At 34.6% G+C, this 27554-nt stretch overlaps 1 protein-coding gene across 1 annotated transcript; it reads right to left on the minus strand.

The window, feature by feature from the left end:
- Nucleotides 1-1270: 1270 nt before the first annotated feature.
- SMC4 (structural maintenance of chromosomes 4) lies at nucleotides 1271-27542 on the minus strand. Its single transcript, XM_012724957.1, has 24 exons — nucleotides 27349-27542; nucleotides 26438-26551; nucleotides 25381-25557; nucleotides 24763-24954; nucleotides 23269-23445; nucleotides 17197-17361; nucleotides 16844-16971; nucleotides 16299-16439; nucleotides 15490-15640; nucleotides 14380-14544; nucleotides 12994-13227; nucleotides 11578-11763; nucleotides 10293-10454; nucleotides 8135-8360; nucleotides 7967-8043; nucleotides 7064-7216; nucleotides 6081-6207; nucleotides 5454-5643; nucleotides 4605-4749; nucleotides 4220-4393; nucleotides 3728-3910; nucleotides 3414-3646; nucleotides 2838-3021; nucleotides 1271-2373 (listed from the first exon to the last, which is right to left on the minus strand). Exons 2-24 carry the CDS (start codon nucleotides 26498-26500, stop codon nucleotides 2221-2223), a joined length of 3786 nt encoding a protein of 1261 aa, XP_012580411.1. The 5' UTR covers nucleotides 26501-26551; nucleotides 27349-27542; the 3' UTR covers nucleotides 1271-2220.
- Between the last annotated feature and the right edge of the window lie 12 nt (nucleotides 27543-27554).

The following is a 27554-nucleotide window of genomic DNA, read 5'->3' on the forward strand; positions in this document are numbered from 1 at the left end:
TAAGAGCCAGGGATGATGTATTTAGCTAATGAACATATAAATCTAATTTTAGACTCAAGTGGCATTAAAAAATATTAAGTCATATCTCAAAAATTCCCTCTATTTGTGAATATTAGTAAGCACTGACAAAATATTTTGTAATAAATTCTATTTTTGTAGAACTTTTTGATTTATATAGTTCTTATACATGCTATTTTACCAAAGTATATTTTAGATTTATGTATAATAAAGCATATGTATTCTTTAAAGATTTGATTTATACATACAGAACTGGGGTACAGTCCAGAGGTGCAGGGGTGTTGAGGATTCACTGGAGACAGAGTGGGGAGCAGAACAAGCAGACTTATAAAGTCCACAGCTGAGGGGCACAATGGGCGAGACAGGAGGGCTGCTGTGTCATGTGGTTCACTTCACTGGCTGTGTATATATATATATTTTTTTAAAGATTTATTTGTGCATACAGAACTGGGGTACAGGCCAGAGGCTCAGGGGCAGTGAGAGGCTTCACCAGAGATAGAGTGGGGAGTAGAAGAGTCAGATCGAGGAAGTACACTGCTGAGGGGAGCAGAGGCCAGAGGCTCAGGGGCAGTGAGAGGCTTCACCAGAGATAGAGTGGGGAGTAGAAGAGTCAGATCGAGGAAGTACACTGCTGAGGGGAGCAGCGGGCAGGTCAGGAGAGGTCTGCCACGCCATGTGGTCACCTCCAGGGCAGGCGGGAATCGAACTCATGAAGTGGCTTCAGCTTCTTAGTGCTGTGCTTTAACCCGCTGTGCCACCAGGGAGGGCCTGGCTGGGTATATTTTAATAAAATCATTTTGACATTTTATTTGCATTGTGACTCTATAAGGTGTCCAAAGGAGTGGTAGCTGTAGATGTTTTATATGCCCTCCTCCCCTGCCATGACATGAGTTAAAGGATAGCACTATGAAGCTATTGTGGCTACTGCAGCATGAGTTTGATCCCTGGGTGGGTGTGACCCACAAGGCGTAGCAGACCTCTCCTGACCTGCCTGTTGCTCTCCTTAGCAGTGTACCTCATCAAACACCCCCAACTCTGGTCTGTCCTCTAACTCTGTATGCATACATAAATTAAAAAATTTTTATATGGGTGTATTATCTACTTTGATGCTTAGTACTAATTTTTCCTACTACTATACTAAGTCAATACTAAATTCCACTTGTACTTTCACCAAGAGAAGCATTCAATTTATAGCTTTGTTATTTTTCCTTCATGTAACCTTGATTTAAAACACATGACCATACTTGAGTTTCAGATCTTGCTTTATTTCCATGCTACTGTATTTACAGTTTTTAATGGCTTTGCTATGATACAACTGTTAGCTCAGTGTTAATTTCACAGGATCAGTTATCTAGAAATTGAACAGTTAAGGAAAAGACTTCAGTACCAAAAATTCCTTCTGAAAATTAGGTTGCCAACCTATTTCCAGTAACAATATGAAGCATTCCTGAGCCAGTAGGGTTAAAAAAAAACAAACAAAAAACCCCCCCAAACTTCGGCACTGTAGGAAAATAACACTCCATCTTAATTTCCACTTACACTCAGAAAGTTACTAGTTTATCCTTTTAATGAAATAAGTGTAGTGGTATATGAGTTCCCTTTACAACTTCTAATTTACCTGAGTCATGTTCAGAAGATACTGTTGGTTTACGCTAGCCCTTCTACAAGTGTTCTTTCAAACACAGAAATTTTAGAAAATAATAGGTTTTCATCCTTATAGTTGAGAATGAACGGTTTAAAAAGCCCCTAATATTTGTGTAATAAATACAATATGATTGTCAAGTAAATTAAGTGGAGTATTTTAGGAATATAAGAGTAGCTGGCAGAATTTTCTAAGTGTGGGCTAAAGATTCATGGGAGTAGGCTGAGTCTTGTTAACATGATCTAGTTTTAGAGTTTCACTATTAATTAACATGCTTTTTAAACTATCAGTAGTAAGTTGGGACTAAGGGCAAATCACCTGATATCCTCCAGGCTTCTTCCTCTCACTGCCTGTTTACAAAACTGTCAGATTGTTAAAATCTAGTGGCAAGAACAGAATATTTTATTAGAATTGTAATGTCAATTACATAAAATAGAAACCAGTTACATGATCCAGTCTAGGAATATATATTTTATATAATTTATAATCCTTTACAAAAAAAAAAAATCAATATAATACTCTCAGTCTGTTGATTAAAGGAATCTTCAATATAAACAAGTTCAACAAAGTCCTTTAGATGCAATTTCTTTTGGGTTTACCGCAACACTTTTTGTTATATTGTATGTCTTGTAAATTCCAATAAGTCTATCCGAAATCTCAAACATATTATTTCGAAGAGAAATGATGATGAACTGGGCATTTTTTGTTTGTTCCTAAAGAGAAAAAGTTAGAAACATTAAATATTACAAGTAAATCATGTAATAAACATCTAAGCTTTACTATTTCCCACATATTGGAGGGCAGTAAATTAAAGCTTACACAATAATGGACATAAACAGGAATGATGGCACGGATAATCCATGAAAAAGGATTTGAGTTAGAGAGGAATTTGGATGTTTTTGATAGTATTTTGCCTGAAAGTCTCCTATTGGAAAAAAGATCCAGACAGCAAACTTCAGATTCTAGCTGTGTTTCTTCTACTAATTACATTATCAATCTGAACTTTAATTTCCCCCAAATAAAGGACTTGGTCACCTTTGATACCACAGGACATGGAGATATTGGGAAAAAGCTAAATAAGAAACAATTCCAAGTATTTCATAGTCCAAGTATTTCATGTGTAATGTTTAGGGGACAAACAGAATTTGTGAGTAAGAACATCTGAATGTCTACTTACATAGATATAAAATGCAACAATCGACACATTTTTAAAATCAAGGGCTGCATCAATCTCGTCCATGAAGTACAGGGGCGTGGGTTTGTAGTGGTGAAGAGCAAATACTAGAGCCAATGAACTAAGTGTTTTCTCTCCTCCTGAGAGGTTAAAGATCTTCTTCCAACTTTTCTTAGGTGGCCGAACACTGAAATAATAATTCAAATCTTAAGAAAACTTACATTAAATTACTTGTGAAACTAAATTTAAGATTTAGTGATTTTTCAGAATTGATTTCTACTACTACCCTTAGTAATCTCTAATCTGATAAAAACGTTGGATGAACATAATGAACACCTGCCAAAATATGTTTATTTGGTAGATACTTCTTGCTATTACTCCTATTTGTCATTGCATTATTTGCTTTGTGTTTTAAAATCCCGTTACAATTAAAATGGCTCCAAAAATTAAAGGTAAAACTAGACAAATACTGCAAGCTGCCAATATACAAATTGGTATTTGTCAAATAAAGTTCTCACTTAAGAATTAAGACTTTAAGCATTAAAAGGAGAATGTAAAACTTTATATATAGTTACAAACCTGAACATGATTCCTTCTGAGAATGGATCCAAGCTATCTACAAGCTCCAGTTCTGCATCACCTCCCAAAGTAAGCATCTGGTAATTCTCCTTTAATTTATTTGTTATTATGTAAAAACCTGCCATGAATTCATTAAGCCTTTGTTTCCGAAGTTCTTCATATGCCTGTCTAAAATTATCTCTCTCACATGTTATTTTGTCCAATTCTGCTACCCGTTGTAAATATAATTCTTCCTATTAAAAAAAAAAAAAGCGTATCATGAGAAAAACATTCAGCTAGAGGTCAATTTAAAAAGTAAATAAGATAATTCATACCTTCTTTTTATACTCTGCAATGGCACCAAGGTTTGGTTTCATTTCATGACACTGGGCCTCCAAAAGTGCAATTTGACTTGTTATAGAATCTGGATTCTTAATTGCTTCAAGGTCCTCTTGGCTTAGAACTAAAATCTCTTTGATAGGGCTATCTTCTATGGGATGCAGTGATATTTTTGAAATCTAAATGTTCAATTAATATGACAATTAGGGAAGGCACAGTATTAAAAATCATTGATAAAAACAAAGGCAAATTCCTTATTAAAAGAACACTAAACTCAAGAAAGCCATTGATAGTGTTTGCAGTGTCTATGCAAACTTGTTAAAGGAGCCCTGGATATGCTAATTCTAAACTTTGTCCAATTTTTGTTTCGGTATATATGGAACTCAGAGTCACAGAACACCTCAAAATACACACAGAAACAAAAATCCCAGGTATATTTCATAAAGGATATTTTAAAGTTACACTTAACTAACTGGTAGTATCCTCACCTCTTTTTGCCAATACTTTATTTTAGAATTATGTTCAGCAATGTGACCATCTATTTGCTCAAGTTTCAACTTAATACTCAGTGCATCTTTTTGAAGAGCATGTTCATTTTCTTGGATTACTTTTAGTTCTTGGAGTAGATTACGATGTTCTTTCTGGATCTCTGGTAAAGATTCCTAAAAACCAAGAGAAACTACTTCAGATATGACCTTCCCAGATGGAAAGAACAGGTATATAAAGATGAAGCTTGCAATCTTCCCCCAAATCCCTTACAGTACAAATAAAAACTAACACATTTTAACACACTGAGTGTATACTATATATGCAAGGTATTGATGTCATGTTTCTTACTCTTCAATGACCACTGCTTCTCCCTTCAAGTCTCACCTCTGCATTATTTGTGTTCTTTATAACCTCTGTTGCTTTGTCCTCAAGACTTTTTAGTTCTGCTGTTAAGTCGTCTACTTCTTTCTTAGTATCTTTTATTTCTTTCTCCGTGCAAAAGACAGAGTCTTGTGCCTTTTTAAGATTTCTAAAACAAGCAAAAAACTTTAAAAATGTGGTTAACATGATTCTACTCTGCTTCTGAAATCTTACCAACTTCCCATCATATTTTTCTGACACATCTAAAACTTGTGACTAAATCCTTGAGCTAGTTTTATGTTTATACATATACCTGTGGGATGTTACACATCTTAAACTCTCACTACAAATCAATGAAACTCACTATAAAGCCAAAAAACTCTCAAAATCTCTCAATTAACATATAAATTCTTATAAGTGTTTATAATTCAACAGTTTACATGCATTATGTGATTCATTAAAAAAATTCAATAGATTATTCTAAAATCAACATAAAAACAAGATCCGAATGGATACTGTGCAAATTAGGGAAATAATATTTTTTGCTAATGTATCATTCTTACCCTCTTAGTCTCCCAAGATCAAGATCTATTTAAATTAGCCACAATTAACATCTGAGCCAGAAAAATCAAAAAGCTTGATTTCCATGTCTTAAAGCAACTAAAGTTATAAATGTGCCAAGGCACACCTGTTTACCAATTAAAAATAAGTGGTCATTTATTTATGATCATTTTATCATTATCACTTCCCCTTTCTTTAATTAGATAATTTCAGTAAATAGAAATATTTAATTGTCTTCACATTCAACTATAAACCCCTTTCCAATGTGGTGAAATCAAAGAGGAAAAAGACTAGATAGTATGCATACTCTACCTGTCTGCAGTCTTGATTGCTACCTGGGCTTTAGTAATAGTAGAAGCACATTCATCCAATTGTTTGTTTATTTTATCAAGTTTGTCTTGCTGGGCCTTGAGTTTATGGTTATTGATTTCTACAATGATATTGTGTAACCTTTTAACCTCAGCTTCTACCTTACCAGCTTTCTCTGCCACACTGTCATATTCTGAAATCAGAAAAAAAAACAATTCAAATTTCTAAAGCACTCAGATAAAAATTTCTTCAGTCAATAAGACTTGATGTCAACACAAACAATATCAAAAGGTTAAAATTCCCTTGCTCATCGATGAACACAATTGCTTATTTCTCAACAATTTCAAAGCCTAAAGTTCTTTTCAAAGATGTCAACTTTTTCTTAACGAACTTCCTTAATCATTGCTTTCCATTGCTTTACCCTTTATGTGCCTAGCAATTAACTCACTCTCTGCTGGTTTTCTATTTTACTTACTTTTACAAACTTTTAAGAGTAAAGTAACAAACCATAAAAACTCAGTTACTTGCATGTAGTACATATAGCTGTTATTCTACAAACTGCTACCTTGAACATTTCAAACTTTAAAAACTTAATTTTGACAATTAAAAAATCTATATGCTTAAATATACCTGTTTTGAAAGCACTAACATTTTCTTCTAGTAGTTTCTGCTTTGTTTTGTCAGGGGCTGTAGCAAGTACATTAGCTTCAAGTTCTTTAACTTGGACACTCAAATATTCTTCTTGCTCCGATAAACGCTGAAGAATGTTTTAAAATTCAAGATCAACATTTAAAAACTTTGTAACATTTAAACATTGTGATATTAAAAAACACTTAATGCCACATTTTAGTAATCAGTGTAACAAACTTACAATACACTGAAAACTATCAAGAGTTCAGACTTGAAAATAAATACTTACATATACTGCCAGCAGTGTATCAACATTTTAAATGACAATTTTGCAATACATAATGCGTCTTATGCAGTGTATGTACTAAGAAACAACTGTAATTTTAGGAATAAAAACAAAAAAAAAAAATTGGAAGCGTATACCCAAGAAAGTTATATAGATAGCACAGAAAACCATTTATCAAATTATTAAAACATTTATCAATATACAAGCAAAATGCTCTAATGCAATTTCAAACAAAGTAAATTTACATTGGCTTGGAAATAAAACTGTGAAGCCAAGTTAGTACGATTCCTTAAAATTACATATATTTGTATATCTCCATCTACCACAAAGTGCAAATTAGGCATTTACATTAAGGAGTTGAATAATGTACATAAAAACCAGTGATCTTTTGCGTACTACTTGAAAACTTTGTTTTTGAGAAGACAGTTGGTGTGCAAGGAGAATGAAAATAAACGCTCACATAGTTGTTTAGGAAAGACACATTTCTATGTAGTACAAGTGGGAAACAGTACTGGCTGTGGCTGACACGGTGACAGTGTGTTTATTCATGAACACTCAGGGAAACAAAATATCAAAAGACAGGTCCTCTATCCAGATGTCTTACTCCTTCCTTATAATTTAAAAATTGTTAGCAAACAAAATAGTTTTGCTAAAACTGTTGAATTCCCAAAGTCTCAGCTACAATTGTTAGGAGTACCTGGATGCTTGCAGTAAACTTTTCTAGTGTATTCCCCATTTCCCGAGCACTATGTCGTAACTTAATTGCTGCTTCTTCCAGTTGTACTTTCTTTTCCTGAATTTGTACTGCCTTCTCAGAGTCTCTCTGCAACTGCAATTCCATTTTATTTACCTACATAAGAGTATTAATGAAATAAGCAAGTCAACTTATGCATTAAGAAAATTAAATACTAGAACATATCAGCAATGAAGTTTTGGTGGAGGCTTAGCAAAGCATAGACACAAAGGTATGAAATTATAGTTATCAAAATCATAGTTATGTAAAAAAGACTGACAAAAAGCCTAGAATGGTAGAAGTACCATTATATTACTACTAAGCTTAAAAGTAGTCAATTAATTTCTCTATAAAGAAACCAGAAGAAAAGACAATTTTCTAATTGTACAGTCACCTATTAGTTCAATGACATTACATTATCTAAGTATTTAAGTGGGGAATATAAATAGTTTCAAATATGGGGGGGAAATCAAGGCCCAACTGGAATATAAAACATCCAAGTATGTCTTACTAAGGATGAAAAAAGTTTAAGTTGTGTTCTGAGGATAAAAATGGGACATGACAGCTATTCCTCAACATTTTAACATCTTCGTATACTTTTGGCACCTAAAGTACTTTAAAATAAAATTTGGACACCTGTCATAAGTTTTCACTAACAAATTATTTTGAAATTAAAAATAAATGTGTAATAAAGCAATAATTATGTGGGGAAAACCCCACAAAATTTCAGCTTATATATTAATATTTATAATAAATCCAATCTTTTAAAATTTTAGTACAGGATACTTAAAATGGCTAAACTTTCTATAGCATGTATATTATATATATCAATAGCTATCTGAAAAAAGTTACGACTGTAATGCTAACCTCCTCTTCAGAGATTTCAACAACTGATGAACCCATCCTTCCCTTCATTACTTTGCTTCCTCCACCGGTCATTGTACCTGGAGAACAGAGGAGAGAAGTCAGCTTTAGGTATCTTTTCTAATGAGATGAACAAATTAAAATAATTTGAAGGAAAAGAACCACTCTTACCTGACTGTTCTATGATTTGCCCCTGTAAAGTCACCACTCTCCATCTTCTATCCTTTTGATATGCTACTCTTGTGGCTTGATCTAAGTTGTCAGCTACTAAGGTGTCCCGTAAGGCAAAATAAAATGCTTGCTGAATTTTCTCATCTTTTACTTTTACCAAATCAAACAAACGAGGAGTATTTTCAGGAGTTTGAATTTTGGTCATTTTCTTTGCCCATACCGCCATCTAAAAGGAGAAAGAAGGTGTAGTGGTGGGGGAAAAACAAAAACAAAAAACCCCAAAGCAACATGTAATAAATAACTCGTAAATTTCTGGTATCATCTACACGTTATATACACACATACATATATGTGTAAATAAAAAAAATATAGGATGGGCAAAAAGATCTTGAGTACCTGATAACTGAGTATCATTTTACTTTTTAAAAATTATTGTAAAACCATCCTGGATGTCATGACACAAAGTCCAAAGGAATGAACGAACATACACACATACACACCCCATCCACCAGAGTGAATATGATTTTAAGTCGCAGAATACAAGATAGTCAAAATTAATTGTAGTTCTACATCTAGGAATAAGATTATACCTTCATTATTAAAAACCTTAAAAAACTTAGGCATAGGCCCTCCCTGGTGGCGCAGCGGGTTAAAGCACTGCACTGAGAAGCTAAAAGCCACTTCCACAGGAGTTCGATTCCCGCCTGCCCCGGAGGAGACCACATGGTGTGGCAGACCTCTCCTGGCCCGCCCGCTGCTCCCCTCAGCAGTGTACTTTGTGATTCTGCCTGTTCTGCTCCCCACTCTGACTCTGGTGAAGACTCTCACCACCCCTGAGCCTCTGGCCTATACCCCAGTTCTGTATGTACAAATAAATAAATCTTTAAAAAAAAAAAAAAAACTTAGGCATAAATTTAAAAAACAAAGACCTATACATTCAAGACTGTAAACCATTATCACATAAAATCAGATGTATATAAGTACACGCCTTATTCATGGTTATGGTTATAAGATTTAATATTGTTAAGATGTTAATACTATCCCAATTGACCTACAGATTCAATGCAACCTGGTCAGTTGCTTTTATTCCCCCCAGTAATTGACCAGCTAATCTTAAAAACCATCTTGACATTAAAAAAAATTCCTGATTTCAAAATTTAATACAAAGCTGCAGTAATCAAGACATGGTAGTAGTACAAGGATAGAGTTCAAAATAAAACCTACATTACTAGTAAGCGATTTTTGACAAAGGTGGTAAAAAAATTCAGTGGGGGAAAGAATAGTTTTTTTTTTCAACAAATAGTGGTGAATGACTTGATATCCATATACACAAGAGTGAAGATGGACTTCTTCACATAAAAAATTAAATGAACATGGATTAAAAACTAATTTTAAAAGCTAGAACTGTTATAACACCCAAAACACACATAACTAAATTTTTAAAAATTAAATTTATTTCTTTAATGAACAAATGGCCAATAAGCACATGAAAGATGTGCAAAGAGTCAACAGGATGAAATAGCAATAATCACAGGATACCAACTTTATATTCACAAAGATGGCTATAATAAAAAAAATGACATAACAAGTGTTGTGAGAATGCAAAGAAACTGGAAACCTCATGCTGCTAGTGGGCAACTGCAGCCACTGTGGAAAAGCCAGGAAGTTCCTCAAAAAAATTAAACAGCATGTAGTCTAGCAATTACACTCCTAGATACTAACCTCCTAGATAATAACCTAAGATAACTGAAAACAAGTGTTTGAACAAAAGCCTGCACATGAATATTCACAGCAGAATTAACCATAAAGACCAAAAACTGAAGACAACCCAGTTGTCCTTTCATAATGCAGTGACAAATGCAGTAATACATTTTAATGACTATTATCCTGCCATAAGAAGAATTCAAGTACCATTATATGTTACAATATGGAACAGTGAAAACCTGTTAAAGCTTTTTTTATACAAAATGGCCTGAACAGGTGTATTTAGAGAAACAAAAAGTTGATAAGAGGTTGCTGTGGGGAGTTAGTTTGGGAATGACTGCTATAATGCATGTGGCTTCTTTTTGGGGTCATGTAAATATTAAAAAGGAATTCAAAATGAGAAACAGGATGTTTAAAATTTTTAATTAGAGACAGCTTACTACAAAATACCCACCTTATCCAAACCGATGAAGGTCGCAACTCCAATATTTTGTCTTTTAAGGAAGTTTACACATTCTTGAGCTGTGTCAATAGAATCAACAACAATGTAGTCTAGTGCATGACAACAGGATGAAATAGCAACATCGTATTTTTCATCAATTGCTCCTAAGTCCCCCTAATAATTAAGAAAAGGAGGAAAAATCAATACATAAATAAAAAGCAAAAAAGACAGTATCATTTCATTACAACTCACATGGTATTTTTGTTATTTTGATTGAAAACACAAATTATACGCTGGTTTGTAAAATTCCAAGAAGGGAACATAAGGAAAAAAATATTTAGTGTCTTCAACCTTCCATTTCTGCAGAGGCAGTCACCATTTGAGTTTTAAATTTGTCTTAAATGTATAGGCATGAGAGTTGGTACTTTCTAATGAAAGCATAAATAGAACTGTTTACATTGTATGAAAATGAAAATGTGAAGATTAGACATCTAAATGTACTATAAGCAAAATAATTTATGAATTTGTGAAACTTTGAATCACTGAAAGTCACCTAACATGCAATTTGTGATGAAAATATTCACCTATTTATACATCTATGAATAAATTAAAGGCACATTCACTGACTAGCTTTATTATCTCTCAGAGCAAGTCAACAGGATTCAACTGTGATTCTTCAAGTAAGTAAGGTAGAGTTGCTTGACATTTGCTCATTTTCAACTGCCATTCTGAATCTTTCCAGAAAGTTTACTCAGGGAATTTATCAATGGGTTCCTTTGGTTCTCTAGCTTTAGATAATGAGAGGTACCAGGCCAGAGATGGCAGGGAAGGAGATTAAGTATTCTGAAATATATTTCCTATGTTTCCCCTAGACCACCTTTAAAAACTGTGGTCATAACTCTTGCCTTCCTTGGGCCTTAGAGGACTGGGCTCTGTAATTGCTAGCTTTCCCGACGTGATTCCTTTTTGATATCCCTACAGCCATGTTAGAATAGTGGTGTAAAACCCTAAACAGAATTATCAAGTTTGTCACTACTAGAGTTAGTATTCCCCACTTGGTATTCAGATTGTAATTAAAAAACAAAACCAAAAAAACCTGAAATCGCTTTTAATGAGATTCCACATCACAAATAATTTTGTCAGAAGAGCAAAATGTTTAAAAATGAATGCCCTCTAATAAAATGATTGCTATGGCATGTACAGTGGTAATATGTACATAAAAAGGGAAGTAAAGATAAGAAAATCATTTTACAAGATTATATTGAGAAAAAGTTGTTCCTAAATAAATCTACCTTACCAATCTTCCATATATTCCTGGAATCCTGCCAGATCTTTTTTCTTGAATTATTGCATCAAGGACTTTGCCCCTGCTTCGATTCATTGCTAAGGAACTCTTTGCTTCTTCAACTTTTTGGAAAAGATCACGAACCAAACTCTTGAAATTTATTTCTTCTTGTGTAAGTTTTTGAAGTTCCTTTTCTTTCTAAAAGTGAAAAGAAAATAAATCCCAGATCATCTGCCTAATCACAGAACAGAATTAGCTGTAATATTCAAAAAAATATCAAAAAAGGTAAGGAACATCAATAAACACTTAAACAAGAACTTAGCTTTCATATTATAACTGCTGATTTGGCTTTGAAAAATCTGGATGGTTATCAATTCTCGGCCTTTCAGCAAAGAACAAGTAAAAAATACAGGTGGGCAGAAATTATGAGTATAAATAAGGAGTTTAAGTGCAATACAGCTCAGGAGCAGTGCATTAATGGAACAAGTAGAACTGGCTTGAGGATATCCCATCTAGGTATCACATAATTCACACAAGAGTCCTAACAAAAGTTCTGTTCTAGTGAAAAACAGATGGTGGTATAGGAAGCTAGTAGGTATGGCTGACTGGGCTTTTTAAATGATTTTATTTATTGTACACCATTAAAGAGGGGACCACACGGCTGTGAAATAAACAAATCCAAACTCAGTTTTTCAATCACTAAGTTCCATTTTTTAAAATAGTCCCATCTCCTTTTTTAAAGTTGTATCAGTTATATCAGTATAAAACAAAAACTTGTTATAATTTCTCAAAATTAAACCATATCACTACAAAAAAGGAAGTAACTGGATGTGACTTAAGCTTACATGAAATTCTATGTACTCTTATTTAAAAATTCCCTGTAAACACAACAGTGTGTACTTCCTACAATAACTTTTCAGTATAATTTCTCTTCAAATGACATTTCTATTGCCATTTTGCCTAGTGAGGCTTTAGAGGTTAAAGCTATCAAATTCCTTTTTTATATATAATTCACCTGAAGGATAGAAGGGACACCAATGAGCTAAAAGTTAGTTCTCTTGACTAAACGGTTTGCAATTCCAACACAGAAACTTTATCTATAAATTTAAAAAACAAAAAAATACACTGATTAGCCTTCATTCATTCATTCATTCATTCAAATTTCATTCATTCAAATATATATGCACATAAGTCTGTTCATTTGTTTACCCTTGCATAAGTTGTCTACATATAGATTTAGGGTACTCAACCTCTTCTTAAAGTATTTCCATAGGGTGCTGGTAGTGGCAGTAGTACTTGCTGTTTGATACTTCCGAAGATTACACTAAATGAAATAAGACCCATCTAACAGTCACTTTAATGTTGAAATTAAAATAAAACTAGGGCTGATAAGCAATATAAAGATGAAATACAGAAACAAAGGTTTACCTCCTTTAGTTCTTGTTCAGTTTGAGGAAGTTTTGCCTCTATGTCTCTGATCGCAGTTTTCCTTTCTTTGAGAGTCTCAGAAGCTGCAATTAAAGCTTCCTTGGCCTTATTTAACTGAGACACTGCAGTATTATGACGACTGAGATAGATATCAAGTTCTGACTGGGCTACATCCATCTTTGAACGTGCTTCATTTACTGATTTGCTGAAACCCATAAGTTCTTTCTCTCGACTCTGTTATAAAATGAGACTCATTAAATATGAAATGTTTTCAAGTCAAAAATGAAACTATACGCTCTGAATTTAACTTAAATTCTGCAAGGATAATATACAGAATTCTTAACAAGTAGAATAAGTAGTTTTTGCCTAATTTCAAGACTCATGGTACAAGTCTTTTCCTAGCTGATTTCACAAGCACTTACTGAGTTCTCCAGTAAGCTCATTTTAGAAATTAAAACAAAAAAGAAACCTCTGAAAGAGAACTAAACTCCGTAATTGTTCCACATTTTACCTTACCTGAAAAAGGCTGCCCATTATAAGTACTACTTAGTAGCAAGTTTCATCAAGTATATTTATCGTGAAAATCTTTGTTTTAGAGGTAAGACTTGGTAATCCTCACCACTAATCATTATTTGGTGAATGAGAAATTTGTGCTACTATTTTTGGTTGGGTCTAAAGGACCTCATATTTAGAATAATGGCATAAAAAAGGTCCTTTGGAAAGTCTAACCCTTTCATTTTAAACAGAGTGATGTCCAAGTTCATCAGACAATCAGTTTAAATGCTTGATGGTAAGAAACATAACCATACACAAGTTGCTCTCTAGGTTCTAGGCATTATTCTGAATACTTTATAGATATTAATCCTTAACAACCCCACTACACAAATACCATTATGTTTGATATGAAGAAACACGCCAGGGTTTAACTCTAAGTCACTTACTCACTAATAGGCAGCACAAGATTAGAGACCTAGGATTTCAACCATGAATTGACTGACACCAAGAGCAATGGTTTTCATTTACGCAAGAGCTACAGAAGCAAAGCAAGACATCAATTTGTACTTAGTATGCCCCATAATTTTTTTGTTGGTAACTCATTAAGTAATCAAGAAAATAATTTAAGATGAAAAAGAAAATTTGGTGATGAAGTCGACACTAAGTATTTGACATGTCATATTTTCTACTATCACAATAAATTCTCATTTGGTTAACAATTTCTTTTGAATGGAAAAATAGAAAACAAAAAGAAATGGCTATTATGCTTAATATTAAACATTAAAAGCCCCAAACCTTTCCTCCAAATAGTTCAGTTTTCACTATGGCTGCAAAAACAATCCTCTTGTTTTAAAGTCACTAAAATAAACACCAACTAATAAATAATCTTACTTCTTTTTCTTTCTGAAGCCCTTGTGTTTCCTGTTTAAGGCTATCCATAACTTCCTTTAGTTTTTCTTCTTCTCTCTCTTTTTCTTTCTCAAGAGCATTTCTTCGAGTTGTGGTCTCAGTTATTATATTTTCACTTTTGGCAGGTATACTTTTAAATTCTTCAACCTAAAGTTATTAAAAAAAAGTTTAAGTTATAAGATGAACCTTTATACTGTGCAATGCCATCAACATTTAACTTTCCACATTGCATGGCAGACCTCTCCTGACTCGCCGGCTGCTCCCCTCAGCAGTATACTTCATCTATCTGCCTGTTCTGCTCCCCACTCTGTCTCTGGTGAATCCTCTCACCCACCACATCTCTAGCCTGTACCCCAGTTCTGTACCAGGAAATAAATCTAAAAAAAAAGGTAGATTTGATATAGCTGGCTTTAGCAAATACTCTTAATCATCCTCTGCAATATCTTTATTTGCTGAGTCTAATAGTAAAGCTGTTCAGTAAATTCTTGGTTCATTATGAGTAAAATTCTCGCTAGCTAGGCAACTGAGTCTACTTCTGTTCCAGTTATAGGCTGTAATTATCTTTCTTCACCTACATGACTAAACTACCTTGGTGGTATATTACAACTTTACTTTCCCAGAGTCATCACTGTAGGACTATTATTTTATGCATTAAAACCTTCTGGTAATAATCAAGTGTCTATATTTGATTTCTAGACATTAATGGCTCTGTATCAGTCTGTCCAATTTTGTGTTTACTCTCAAATATTTGTTATTTTGTTTATTCAATAGCAGAGAAATTGAACATTTTCCAAAATGGTGTTCCTCAAACACTGATTCCCAGAGCATCTGCTATCTGGTCAAAAGACACTGTGAGTAAATGCAACTCATTCTCTTAGACAACTCGACAAACACATGCATAAGAAATTATGAAGACTAGGTATTCAGGCAAGAAAATTTATTGCCTTTTTTCTTCACACACATTTTACACCATCATTCTCCTGTCAGGTGTAATCTCCATGGTTTTTCTTTTTTGTTTTTAAATGGCATAACATTCGTTTACAAAAATACATTCACACCTCAAGTAAGGGCTCCCTCCCCTCCACAACCCACCTTTTCTTTATCTTTTTGAAGTTGTTTCTCCAGTTTTTTTGCTTTACTTGTAGCATGCTTCAATTTTTCCCTAACCTGAACATCTTCCAAATCCAACTGTGTAAATTTTTCTTTATTCTCCTCAATGAACTTTGTAATTTTATTCAGTTTCCTAGCAAAACAAGAAAAAAAAAAAAGCCAATACCTTATAAAAAAGTATGTATATGGACTTTTTTTTCTTTAAAAAGATTTATTTATACATAAATACAGGAGCTAGGGTGTAGGCCAGAGTGTGTGTGTGACAGGGTGGTGGTTTGAGAGATTTACCAAAGATAGAGTGGAGAGCAGAACAGGCTCATTGAAACACAGTACTGAGGGGAGCAGCCAGTTTCAGAGAGGAGAGATCTGCTATGCCATGTGAGTGAGGTCCCTGGTTGGGGACTGAACTCACAACTGCTACAGTGGCTGGTGATAGCTTGACAGCAGTGAGACTTTATAGCTCCTGTGCTACCAGGGAGCCTGTAGACAGTTTAAGACAATTAACTCCTGTTCTGGTTACATGCTTATTTATTTTTTGCTGTGGTGGTTTGTTACTGTGTTCTGCCACTAGGGGGTAGCATCCCCCCTTACTTTAAGATGAGTGCTAGCAATCTGAGGTGATTAACTAGATGCAGGGCAATTAAGATTTTTGTTTGCAAAAGTAAACTATTTTATACATTACATGCAAAATACTATCTTACACATGTGTGTCGATAGATACATGTGTGTTGATTAAGTACATGTAATAGAAATTAAAGAAAATATTTTTAACATTTTCAAAAGATTATTACTTCTCTCTATCTTTTACAGCTTTATTCTTAGCTTTCATTTCATTTGACAGTATACTGCTCTTCTCATTAATTTCTTTGGTATCTTCATGAATTTTTTTCTTTTGAGATTCCATTTCAGCAATTCGTTTCTGCAGATCATAACTAGAAGGGAGAAAAAAGGAATGGGTAATCCTTCGGCAGGGACCATTTCTAAAGCTGTAAGAAACTTGAGTAAAACCTGTTAAGTATTCTTAATTACATTACACCTGACTACTGAAGGAAAAAGACAACTCAGGTGTCAAGGCTAGAAAATTAAGAGGTTAGGGTTTAAAAGAATTAAATTTGCTAGTATACAAATTTTAAAAATGTCTGAAATTATTTAGTAAATACTTTTTAAAGGATTTTATTAAGTATAGTGATTCTACTTCCCAATGTAAAGTAGGACACTTAAAAATGAACCTTCAATACTAAAAATAGCCCTAGATAAATGCATTGAACACTTTACATTTCTTGAGTTTAAGACAAGAAGGGCTTTAGCTTAATTTCAGAACTGACAAAGTACTTACATGTAATACTGACAAACATGATTCTTTTTGCTAAATATTTCATTTTCCAAGGTGAGAAATTCGATGGCTATGTTTTTCTCTCCTTCTAAGGCATCCTTTTCCTTTTCCACCATCTTAACTCTGTTTAGCTATAAAAATTAGACATGCATTATGTTCAAATAAGCCACTTATATGCACAACTGAACTTAAAATATGCCAACACTAGATAAAAACATCTACTTAAATGTAAAAACAAAATTCACCTAACATTCCATGTACTTGATAATTATGACCTATCATAATGTTAATGATTCAGTATAATTTAACTAATCTAAGAAACATTCTGATTTGTAACAAGTCTACAGAAAAGTCACCTTCTCTCCTCTGTGTTCATTTAATATTTCAACTCTCCGACACAAGACTTTAATGGGCTCATTTAGTCGTCCACAACCAATTATATCTTCTAGATATTCAAGCATACCCTCGTCATGTTCAGTCTGGCCTTTTGGTTTCATCATAGCAATTTGTTCAACTTCACCCTTAAAAAAAAAAAGTATTATTTCACATTGTGTATGTTTAGCTACATCAATCCTAAGTGAGAACTAGAAACAAAAAACACAATAGTAAACTACTAAAGGATGCACCTTTATTTAACTAAAGAGATTTTAACAAGTTAAAACTATACTCTAAACTGATATTAAAAAGCTTAATTTTACATGAGGGGATACAAGATGTCTTTTTACACTGACTCATAAAATTATATCCACAAACGCAAAGAATCTCCACCTAAAAGGTATTTCAATATATTCACTTTTTTATTAATCATAATTCAACTAGGTATTCTTTCAACTATGATTTAAAAAATGTGGCAACATTGTGAATAACAATTAGTACTCCTATGCTAAAACAAAGAATTCTTTAAAAGACCATTTATGGTTAGAATATACAAAGAGTCCTGCCTCAAAAGTGGTTGTATAGTTAAAACTTTATAACCTGAGCGTTAGTACTGGCTTTCAAAAAGTTATCTCAAACTTTAAGCTTGTAATGTTTTAAAAACAAATCACTTATTTTTCATGGCAATAAAAAATATACCCAAGTGAAAAGGTCCCAGTACATACTGACATTAGAGAACTCTGTTCTCAATCATTAAGATAACAAATTTGAATTGTAATGAAAATCTTAAACGAACATTATATATTTGTATTTAGGCAATGTAATTATAAAGAAAAAGAAAAAAACCTGCAAGGCTGACTGCCAGTCATTTATCTGATGGCTAAAACAATTCTGTCTGACATGCTCAGGCAAAGGCTGCTACTTTACTTCACAGCAGCAGTTTGCCTCTACTACCACACAGAATAAAATGGACAGGCAAGTAGAAAATATCTGTATCCTTTAATTTCAGCAAAACCAAAAAAGAATCAAGAAAAACATCGTATTAAAAAGATGTTATTTTCTCAATTTAAATATTTAAAATACCCATTTAAGAACATTAAAAATCTGGACAATGCATTGTATTTATCCGAAGTTTCAACATAATTATAAAAAGTAAAAAAATAAAGATGGTGAGCAGTTGTGTGTGTCTCACTACTGTGTTTTAAGAATTAAAGCAATTTGTTAATAAAGTCGCTAAACTCCAGTAAAGCAGAGAAAACCTAAGAGGTAGTTTTTGCCATACCAAGGAACCCACTTATTGTATAAACTTGGCCAGTTTTATACCCCAATCCCTGAAAATGACAATTTAGTTACATCTGTGCTAGTCCAGTACTATAACTTGTTTTTAATATTTTTATACATCACTTTCTGCACAACACATGGTCATCAAACAAAGTGAAATGTTATCCGAAGAGTGTTATTTTTCAGATTTCTTTTGTAAGCTTCAGAGTACTGTGTGTGAACTAGTATTTATATAAAATATTTTACTGCGCTTTTAATTATCACTTCTTCCCAAATGTTTGTAGCAATAGTTTAAATTTTAGACAAGATTTAAGCCTAGAAGAATGTCCAAAGTTCTGGATTGTAATCACAGCAGTTCCAGCCATTAAAGAAGCCAAAATCTTATTCCAAGTTTTTTTCTCCCTAATTTAAATGTAGGCAGAGTGACTATAGTAACAATACTACTATTCACATTTAGGTTAAATATACTTTGTTGTGTGTTTAGGGGGTACTGCATTGGGTATTGTAGGATGCTAAATAGCATTTTTTTGGATCCCTTCATTAGATGCAAGTAGCAACCTACCCACTTCTCAACCCTTAACAACCCAAACTGTCCCCAAACAATGCTTATGTCCTAGTGGAGTGGATGTAGTTGGTTAGTATTTACAATTCAAGTAACAAATATCCTACACCTGATTGTAATATACTTATCAAACTTCAGTATCTGAGCATTGATTTTAAGATGAATGAAAAACTGCAGTGAGAACCTAAACATCTGAATCTAATGGCCAAAGGAATTTAGTATTTAGTTTACAATGATAAAATTATTGAAGACATCACTTTTCCTAGTCAACTTCTTTATGTGATGGGATACAGCTATTAGGAGTTGTCCAGCTTTGGGTAAAGCAGTGATTGTTTTGATTGCTTGTTCCCTCTCAATTAAAATGAAGGACATTCAGCTATGGTTTCTATTCATTTTAACAAGATTGCCCAGTTGAAAAAAAATTAAGGGAAAGATGAGGACATCCATAAATTAAAATGTTCCTTCACAAATCTCAACATTGTTTAATAGTTATATAACAATTACTGTATTATCTTAGCAGGACTGCTGAATAAACATTTAGGTCTCTTGTCACTTGACTATTAGAACTCCAATGGCAACCTTGCACCTTTCCTGTGGCTGTTCCTTGTTTTTCTCTTGCCTGTCTTACCACTTGCTACTATTTATTTTCTTCCTTTTCCCATTTTTGTGCCACTTCATATGCAATCTATGACTGACAGTCTGATTTTTCAGAAAATTTGCTGATTTCATGTGAAATTAGACAATACAGATCTAAATTAGGACCCAAATTTCCATGTTTCAAAATGATTTTAAAGCATTAACTGGAATTTAAAGTCATACTTCCACATTAAGACTCAATCACAAACAGTGGCAGCACAATTATACAAAAAAGTTTCAAGTTAAGGCTAACAGTCAAAATTGTATGGCATTCTGTACTTCTAACAAACTTCATACTTTAAAAATTATGTTCATACTATATCAGACATTAAGAAACCATGGAAAATACCTATGCTTTTTAAGTTTCATAAAAATAGCAAACATATCTCAAGAGTGTATAAAGATCATGTCCCCCCCAAAATCAAATGGTGTTCTAAATCCTAATTTATTGAAACTAATGACACTGACTGACAGTTTATAGGAAAATGGCTTAAAAAATCTAAGAGAAACAAGCATGATGATCTTTACCTTAATGGAATAGGAATTTTAGCAAGTTAGGAATCATAGGAAATCCAGTACACATTTACAGTAAATTTTTTCATAATAAGGTCTACAGGTAGGCTTTTAAAGATAAAAAATGACTAAATGACTATCTGCATCAAAATTTAATTTCCCAGAATCATAGGACTTTTTAATTTTGCCTTACAATCTTTTAATATTCTCCATTTTCACTGCAGTATATTCATCTTCTAATAATTTTTTTTTTAGCTACCTAAATTAACTAAATAGTAAGAAAAAAAAGCCTGGCTCTTGTTTTAAATTTTAATTTGATTTTTATAAGTATAATTTGAAGACAAAAGCACATGTATCTGAAAACTTTGAAAAAACTAAAATTGTGGTTTAGTTGTAAGTGTTTTAGGTGTCTACAAAAATACTGAGACAGCAAATAAGGAAATTTTTAAAGTGAATGAAGCAAATAAACCAAAACCTATTAAAATCTAACTTATAAGCCATAGCTCCCATGAAATGTTAGGCAGAACTAATAAAACCACCTTATTTATTGGCACTAAGAGTTATAGCCAGAGGACACAAACTCTTAAATAGAATATTTATAAATGGAGAAATATATAAACATGGACAGCACAATGGTCAAGTGTAATCTAATACCTTTCAAGGCAAAGAGATGCTTTGTGCCTTTAAGAACAAGAAACAGGATTTAACCATGTTTGTACCATTTATAGCATCTTAGTAGGGTGCCTTATTCGATACTCATTTGGTCAACTGACCAATTTTTTAAAAGGATTCAAATACTAGAAATACCTACAAATAAATAACCTCCAAATCTAATACATATAACTGAAAAACAAACAATAAACTTTGAGGGTTTTAAAAATTTATTGCTTTTTAACTTCAAAATTTTAGCTAAGTTCAGATTTCTTATGTTGTTATATCACCACCATTGGCTCATACATTTTATTCAAAGTAATCACATGCCTGGTGGGGTGGTATTATGGTATCTTTAAGTTCCCAGACTTCCAAACCACAGCTAATTCTTAAGAAACATTATTCAGTGGGAGAGAAGGTAACAAAACCACATTCTTACTTACCTTCTCATGCTTTATTGTCTCTAGTGCAGGAATCTAAAATTCTGATAAGCAACTAAATAAAAATCCATAGAAACCACTGTTACTTTCCCTCATACTTTTAATAGGGTATCATTAATTCTACCTAGTCCAATCCTGTTTCTTCTTCCTAACAGGTGAATTCCTAAAGGTTCTTATCTGTAAATTTAATCAAATGGAATTGAATTTGTTAACTTGGATAGTTTACACTGGTTATTAAGAACTTGCTTTAAACAATTTATCACAACATAAAAAGGTTGAGATTATTATGACGACAATCAGCATAACCAACCTAGTTATTTCAGAAGCATGTTTTTATCATAAAATTGACAATTCAAAATTATTTTATTTACTTCTTTGGGAAGAATTCTAAATGTAGTATATTTAGTTTCCTTTGTTACTGAATTATGTACAGAGACTACCCATCAAGGGAAAAAAACTACCCTTACAGGGGTTAAAATTTATTTAGTCTATTTAAATGATTCTTTATATGGGTGTAAAACCTGAACTGCTTATTTCAGCATAATAAATAACAAAAGAAAAACACCAATACAGTTTCTTACTAATGATATCATTACCAAACAGCATTAGAAAGGGACTTAAAAGTTTCTATTCATAATCAAACCAAAGCCAAGAATATGAAGGTCCACAAAACATTTGATTAAAAACAAAACAGAAAAACCTACAAAGTCTTATTCCTACATTTATCTAATTCAAATCTTGTTCAGAATTTTGTTTTCAACTGACTTCCAACACTCACTTTTAAATAAGTTTGGGATACATAAGTATCACAAATGTAGTATGCCTAGCAATAAAGATATAAGTCCAGAAGATCAATTTATCCTGTACCTATACTATGTATATCTAAAAGTAATTTTCTTAAAAAAAAAAAAAAATGAATAAAAATTACAACGGAAAATGAGTTAACATTTTAAGCATTACTTGGTGATCCTTCTTAAAATTTTAGCATACAAACCAGAATTTCCAACGTATAATCAGCACTGTGGTGAAGACACTAAAGACTACCACCAGTTTTTCTACATTATTATGCTCTTGGCGATCTGGATAGGACACAAGCGAACAAGATAGCCTCAAAACTAAAAAGATTTTTAACACTTCTTACAAATTCATATTTTACACTAAAAATTATTTTTTTGCTTCACTAAGCAATGCTGGTAGAATAGCTTTACTGAGATAAAAAAAATGAAGGGTCTCTAAAATAGATCAACACCAGGTACTTGATTTTTATACTCCTAAAAAACAAACTAGCAAAAAAAAAAAAAAAAAACCAAAAACCCAAACCAACAAAACAATGAGATGCTGATACTTAAAATGAATCTCAGCTACTCTCTGATCTTCCAAAAGTTGTGGTTTAAGTAGGCTATTATAAACAAGACAAAAGCCAGCTTGAGTAAACTTTTATTAACCAACCCTTTTAAGTGACAAAAAGATTAAATTAGTTGCTCAAGTTTGTCAAATTCCAAGTGTACAGTTATCTTTATCTCTTTTGGTGTACAGCATTATTAAAGAATAAAAACAAAGGAAAAGAAGTATTCAAAAACGGAACTTCACTTAAAATATTTTCATAGAAGGAAATATAAAGGAAAATAGGTGCTATATCCCTGTCACGCTAAAGCAGCACAATAATATTGGTGTTTAATATTTATCTCACTACGCCAATATTTACGTGCTGCTACAGCGGAACAAGTAGGTTCATACAAAGATAAAATGAGGCTCAAAAGATGAATACAGCACTGAATGAATATCCTTAAATTTCTAGAGCAGCAAATAATGATTCGCATCTTGACTGTACTATGTAAACCATGATGTGCTGCTACAGTACTTTAAGGCCTCAAAAATACAGGATTCATCCAACAGGGAAAACCTCACTGGATTTTACTGAAGAAAAAAAAACAAGACTAAGAGCACTGTGCAGTCCTTAATAAATTTACCTGTAAGATTAAAAATCTGTTATGGTCCAAGTCAATTCCATGGCTTCGAAGAAGATTTCCAACATCTTTAAATGTTTTCTTCTTCCCACTTATGTGATAGACAGATGTATTATCTCTGTAGGCTGTTCTGGATACATAGAAGTTACTGTTAGGAACCACTTCATAATCATCCCCTTCCTGTTTTCAGGAAAAACAAAACCAGAAAACAATTATTATGGTCATGTCTTGTTCAAGTCACTTACTTCATTCTGAAACTAATTTTATAGATTAAAATCTTCAACAGAAAATAAAAACAGGCAACAGTTCTCAGAAATAATCTTAACAAAGAACAGGTATTTTTGCAAGTTGTATGATAACTTCCCTCATAGATTACAAACAAAAGTCAGACCAAACGAAAATCCCACTATAAAACAACCCTAAAAATAATTGACCAAGAATTAATGAAAGGGGGGTGGGGGAGAGACAAAGAATCCCACTATATGTAAAACCAATTCACCTGAATTATTAAGCTGCATTGTAAAAAACTAGTGCATTAAAAAAAAAAAAAAAAACCAACAAAACAACTGCAAAAGATGATTCAAGGAAGAAGGAAGTAATGAGGTAATATGGCTTATTTTCTTTTGCCCAGGGTGTATATGGGGGTAGGATGTGCATATGTGTGGAAGATTATGCCATTAATTGAAAGTAGAAAAGAATTACAAAGAATTGTGAATTCAAAAAGTCAAAATGAAGTGCAACTCTAATAAAATTCACTTTTCCTTAAAATCTGTAATTTTGAAATTAGCTTTTAAAATTAACATGATTCAAATGTAATTAACAGGGAATGAATGGAATAAAACCTGATTTACTGGAAATCTATTCTCCATCCAAATGACAAAATAGAAAGTGCCAAGAAGTAATCTACACACTAGTGTGTAGATCTAGTATATTTAAAAAATAACCCCCCCCAGAAGTTGTTTCATTATATAATATGGCTTGCTTTATTTTTGAAACCTGTATTTCTAAAATTAATAAACAGAAAAGGAAAAAACTAATACCAAAAAACCCTCCAAAAATAATCTAAAAACATTTTACCTATTATTGTATCCTATTCTAGAAAACATGTTAGCTTGACTCCCCTCCCCTGCTTTATAAGTAATTCACACTGAAGCAAGGCGGTGAAACTAGTCACTAAATTTTAAAATTCAGGCAATTTATCCAAAATAAGCCCAAAATTCATACTAAAAAATGCCTATTTAGCTCTCAGGATACTAGAACTGCTCTAAGTTTTTATTTCCCAAAAGGCAAACACTATAATAAGTCAGTTATAATTAATTTTCTAAGATAAAGTTTTAACATCTACATGACTACAGGAGGCAGAGAAATCAACATGTTCTACTTTAACCATAGACTAATTTTTAAAATCCAAATTCAGCCCAAAAAAGTTCAATGTATTGAAATTCGTCATGCTCCTTACTTGAATGTTGCAAATAAGCTACAGTCAAAACCCCTTACCTTATCAATTATCTTTTGAAAATGAACTTCTACCGTACAACTCTGAATATCCTTGTGTTCATCAGAATTGTGTATTAGTACAGAAAGTTTTTTAGATCTTATTTTTTGCGCTCGATAGCCAAATACAAAAAGCATAGAATCAATAACGTTGGACTTTCCACTGCCATTTGGCCCAATAATACAGGAAAAACGCTGCATAAAAGGAGAAGTTAAAGTGAAATTAAAAAGGGTCACACCAATACTACGGATTTTAAACTGCTCAAATTTTTAATTTGCAGCAAAACCACAAGTATTATTTTATCTCTACCAAACAAACTAAATTTTCTTAATTACATCTCCAGTTTGAGTATCTTTAAACCATATTGAGACACTTTAAATTTATTCCTATAGTCAAAGTTCTCAAACAAAAAACTTACGAATTCTATTCAGAGGAAAAGCTACAGCTTTTATGGTTAGCAGTTCTAAAGATAACTAACAAACAGTAAGCTAAATCATTGTTAAAAGTAAAGGAACTGTCCTTCTACTTATCACACTGGGCTAATAAATACAACACAAAAAATTCAAACATCTTTCGATAAAAACGATTACTTTACAATAGTCACTAAAATGGTCAAATACCTTATGGAAAGGTCCCAGGACTTTTTCACCAGCATAGGATTTAAAGTTTTGGTTTACAATATGAGTTATCATAAGCCGAGGAGCTCCAGCTTCATTGGTCATTGCTGGAGGCGGGGGAGGAGGGATGCTATTCAAAATCTCTTCCAAACTTCTATTATCCATTTCCTCACTTGGAGTCTCTAAGTCAAATGAAAGGAAATGGAAAGCAAGGTGGAAAATGCCTCAATTAGTGCAATTAGTTCGGAGGACATCTTAATCTCTGGAGATGAAACCAGAAATCTACCTAAATATACAGTATTATCCCAACCTAGCCCTAAAGATGATTTTATTAAAAAAAGTTTCTTTAGACCACCAGTCAACAAACTCCATAGGATGCACCTTTTTAAGACTCAAAACACTACATCAGCAAATAAGGAAAACCCACAACCTGATGCCCTGATCCAAGTTTAAGCAGGTGGTTGAATCCTAAGACTAGATCCAACCCGCGGAGGCATCTAGGAACACCAAACCTTTAGTTTGGGGACTCAAGAGCTCCAGCGACACTGTCATAGCAAGAGTCGTCCAATTCCTCAACTCACAGAAACTACAGCAGCTTCGAGTAAATTATGTCTTAAAACGCAATTTAAGAAAATAAGGTGACGTTGGGGCAATCAACTTTTCATTCTATAAAATTACCGACATGTTAGAAGTCTACTAGTTATTGGCTGATTGTGCCGATTTCCGTAAATACTAGGCCACAAAGTTAAGTTCAAATTGAAGCCTTTTACTTGCCCCTACGTCCTTCAGTACCTTTAAACAGAAACGGCACCAGAGTCCAATATCTGAAAATCGCCAGATCACTTTTCTTGAGTTGCCCCACGGGGCCGATCTCTAGAGCCACTAGACGTCAGCTCGCAGCCTCGATGGCACTTGTACCTCCACCCCGGCACGGATTCACGCGGGTCACCCATCCCGCCGTTCGCCGGCGGCGCGGACCCACCGGGTTCCCCAAGGGTGCTGGCCCGGGGGTAACGAGCCAACCGGACTTCCCAGCACTGTCTCCGCGGAGTCCACTCACCTGGGGCGGTGGGCTCGGATCCCGCGTCGCTGCCCGCACCGTCGGGGCTCTCCGGCCGTCCATTCTCAGCGCGCCGGGCGGTGGAGGGCTGGGCGCCTCTGCGCGGCATGGTCGCTACGCGGGAGACCCGGGGCAAGTCAGTCCCAGCCTGTCCGGCTCTAGGAAACCCGAGGGCCCTTCTTGAACCTCGCTCAACGCCAGGAGGGATTTGCGAAAGCAGGTAGGGCAGTAGGAAAACCAGACAAGCCCGGGGACCCAGCGCGGGTTCTTTCCTGCTCTGTGTCCCCAGCCCGTAGTGTTCAAATGTGTAAGGATATTGTGTCACTGCTAAACCTGCGACGTCCCCACGCTCGCCGGGGGTTCAGACTTCGGGAGAGTTCTGGATTGGAGGATCAACAACTCTCGGGAGTCAGGAGACCCAACGGCCGTGCGCGCCCACCCCTCTTCCGCGGCAAAGCTCGGAGCTGCGGACTGCGGGGCTGAAGTTTCTTCTACAGTCCCCCGGGAGAGGTGGCAGGAATGGGGTCTCCTCCACAAGCCACTAGGGAGAACGGCCCAGGCTGGCGTCCCCAGTCCACACCCACCCCAGCGCCGGCGGCAGGGTTGGGGTCTCCGCTCCGTGCCGTGCCCTTGAGTGGGGAGTGCCCTTCAGGGAGAGCACTTCAGGGTTCACTCTGGGACCGATCAGGAGGGGAGCAGGCGGGGCCGAGGTTCCGAGGGAGGTCTGCGAGACTCGGAGGCCACCCCCCCCCCCCGCCCCGAGCTCCAGGCAGCAGCGCGGGGACAGGCGGCGGCGGGGGAGGGGGGGCAACTCGGCCCGGCCGCTCCGGCCCTCTCCAGGCCTCCGTTCTCCTAGCGCCGCAGTAGCGGGAAGCGGGAGTGTGGCAGCCTCACCGGGGTAAGCACTCTACCTGCGGCGTGGTCCACTCGGACCAGAGCTGGAAGACGATCGTATACCCCCACTCCAGCCGGTGTTTGGGCTCCGGGTCCCTCACTCGAAAATGGCGCCTAAAATACAAACTCGAACGGAAATTCGTTACAAATGCGCGCAATGACTTCTGGGAGTCACTAATTTGAAAAAAAGTGCGGCCCTCATCGCCGCCATTTTCTGGCTTTC

This window comes from Condylura cristata, unplaced genomic scaffold, assembly GCF_000260355.1.
Source record: "Condylura cristata isolate star-nosed mole 26May11 unplaced genomic scaffold, ConCri1.0 scaffold00014, whole genome shotgun sequence".
Classification (NCBI taxonomy): domain Eukaryota; kingdom Metazoa; phylum Chordata; class Mammalia; order Eulipotyphla; family Talpidae; genus Condylura; species Condylura cristata.

What these genes read in the sequence shown, in the direction of transcription:
- SMC4 (XM_012724957.1), bottom strand. Translation starts at nt 26,500, where the DNA reads ATGGACGGCCGGAGAGCCCCGACGGTGCGGGCAGCGACGCGGGATCCG. An exon ending in ACAGATTTTTAATCTTACAG is followed by an intron (nt 17,362 to 23,268) that starts GTAAATTTATTA and finishes TTTTTTTTTAAG; the next exon opens with GGTGAAGTTGAACAAATTGC. An exon ending in TAAAGTATTGGCAAAAAGAG is followed by an intron (nt 3,911 to 4,219) that starts GTGAGGATACTA and finishes TTGAACATTTAG; the next exon opens with ATTTCAAAAATATCACTGCA.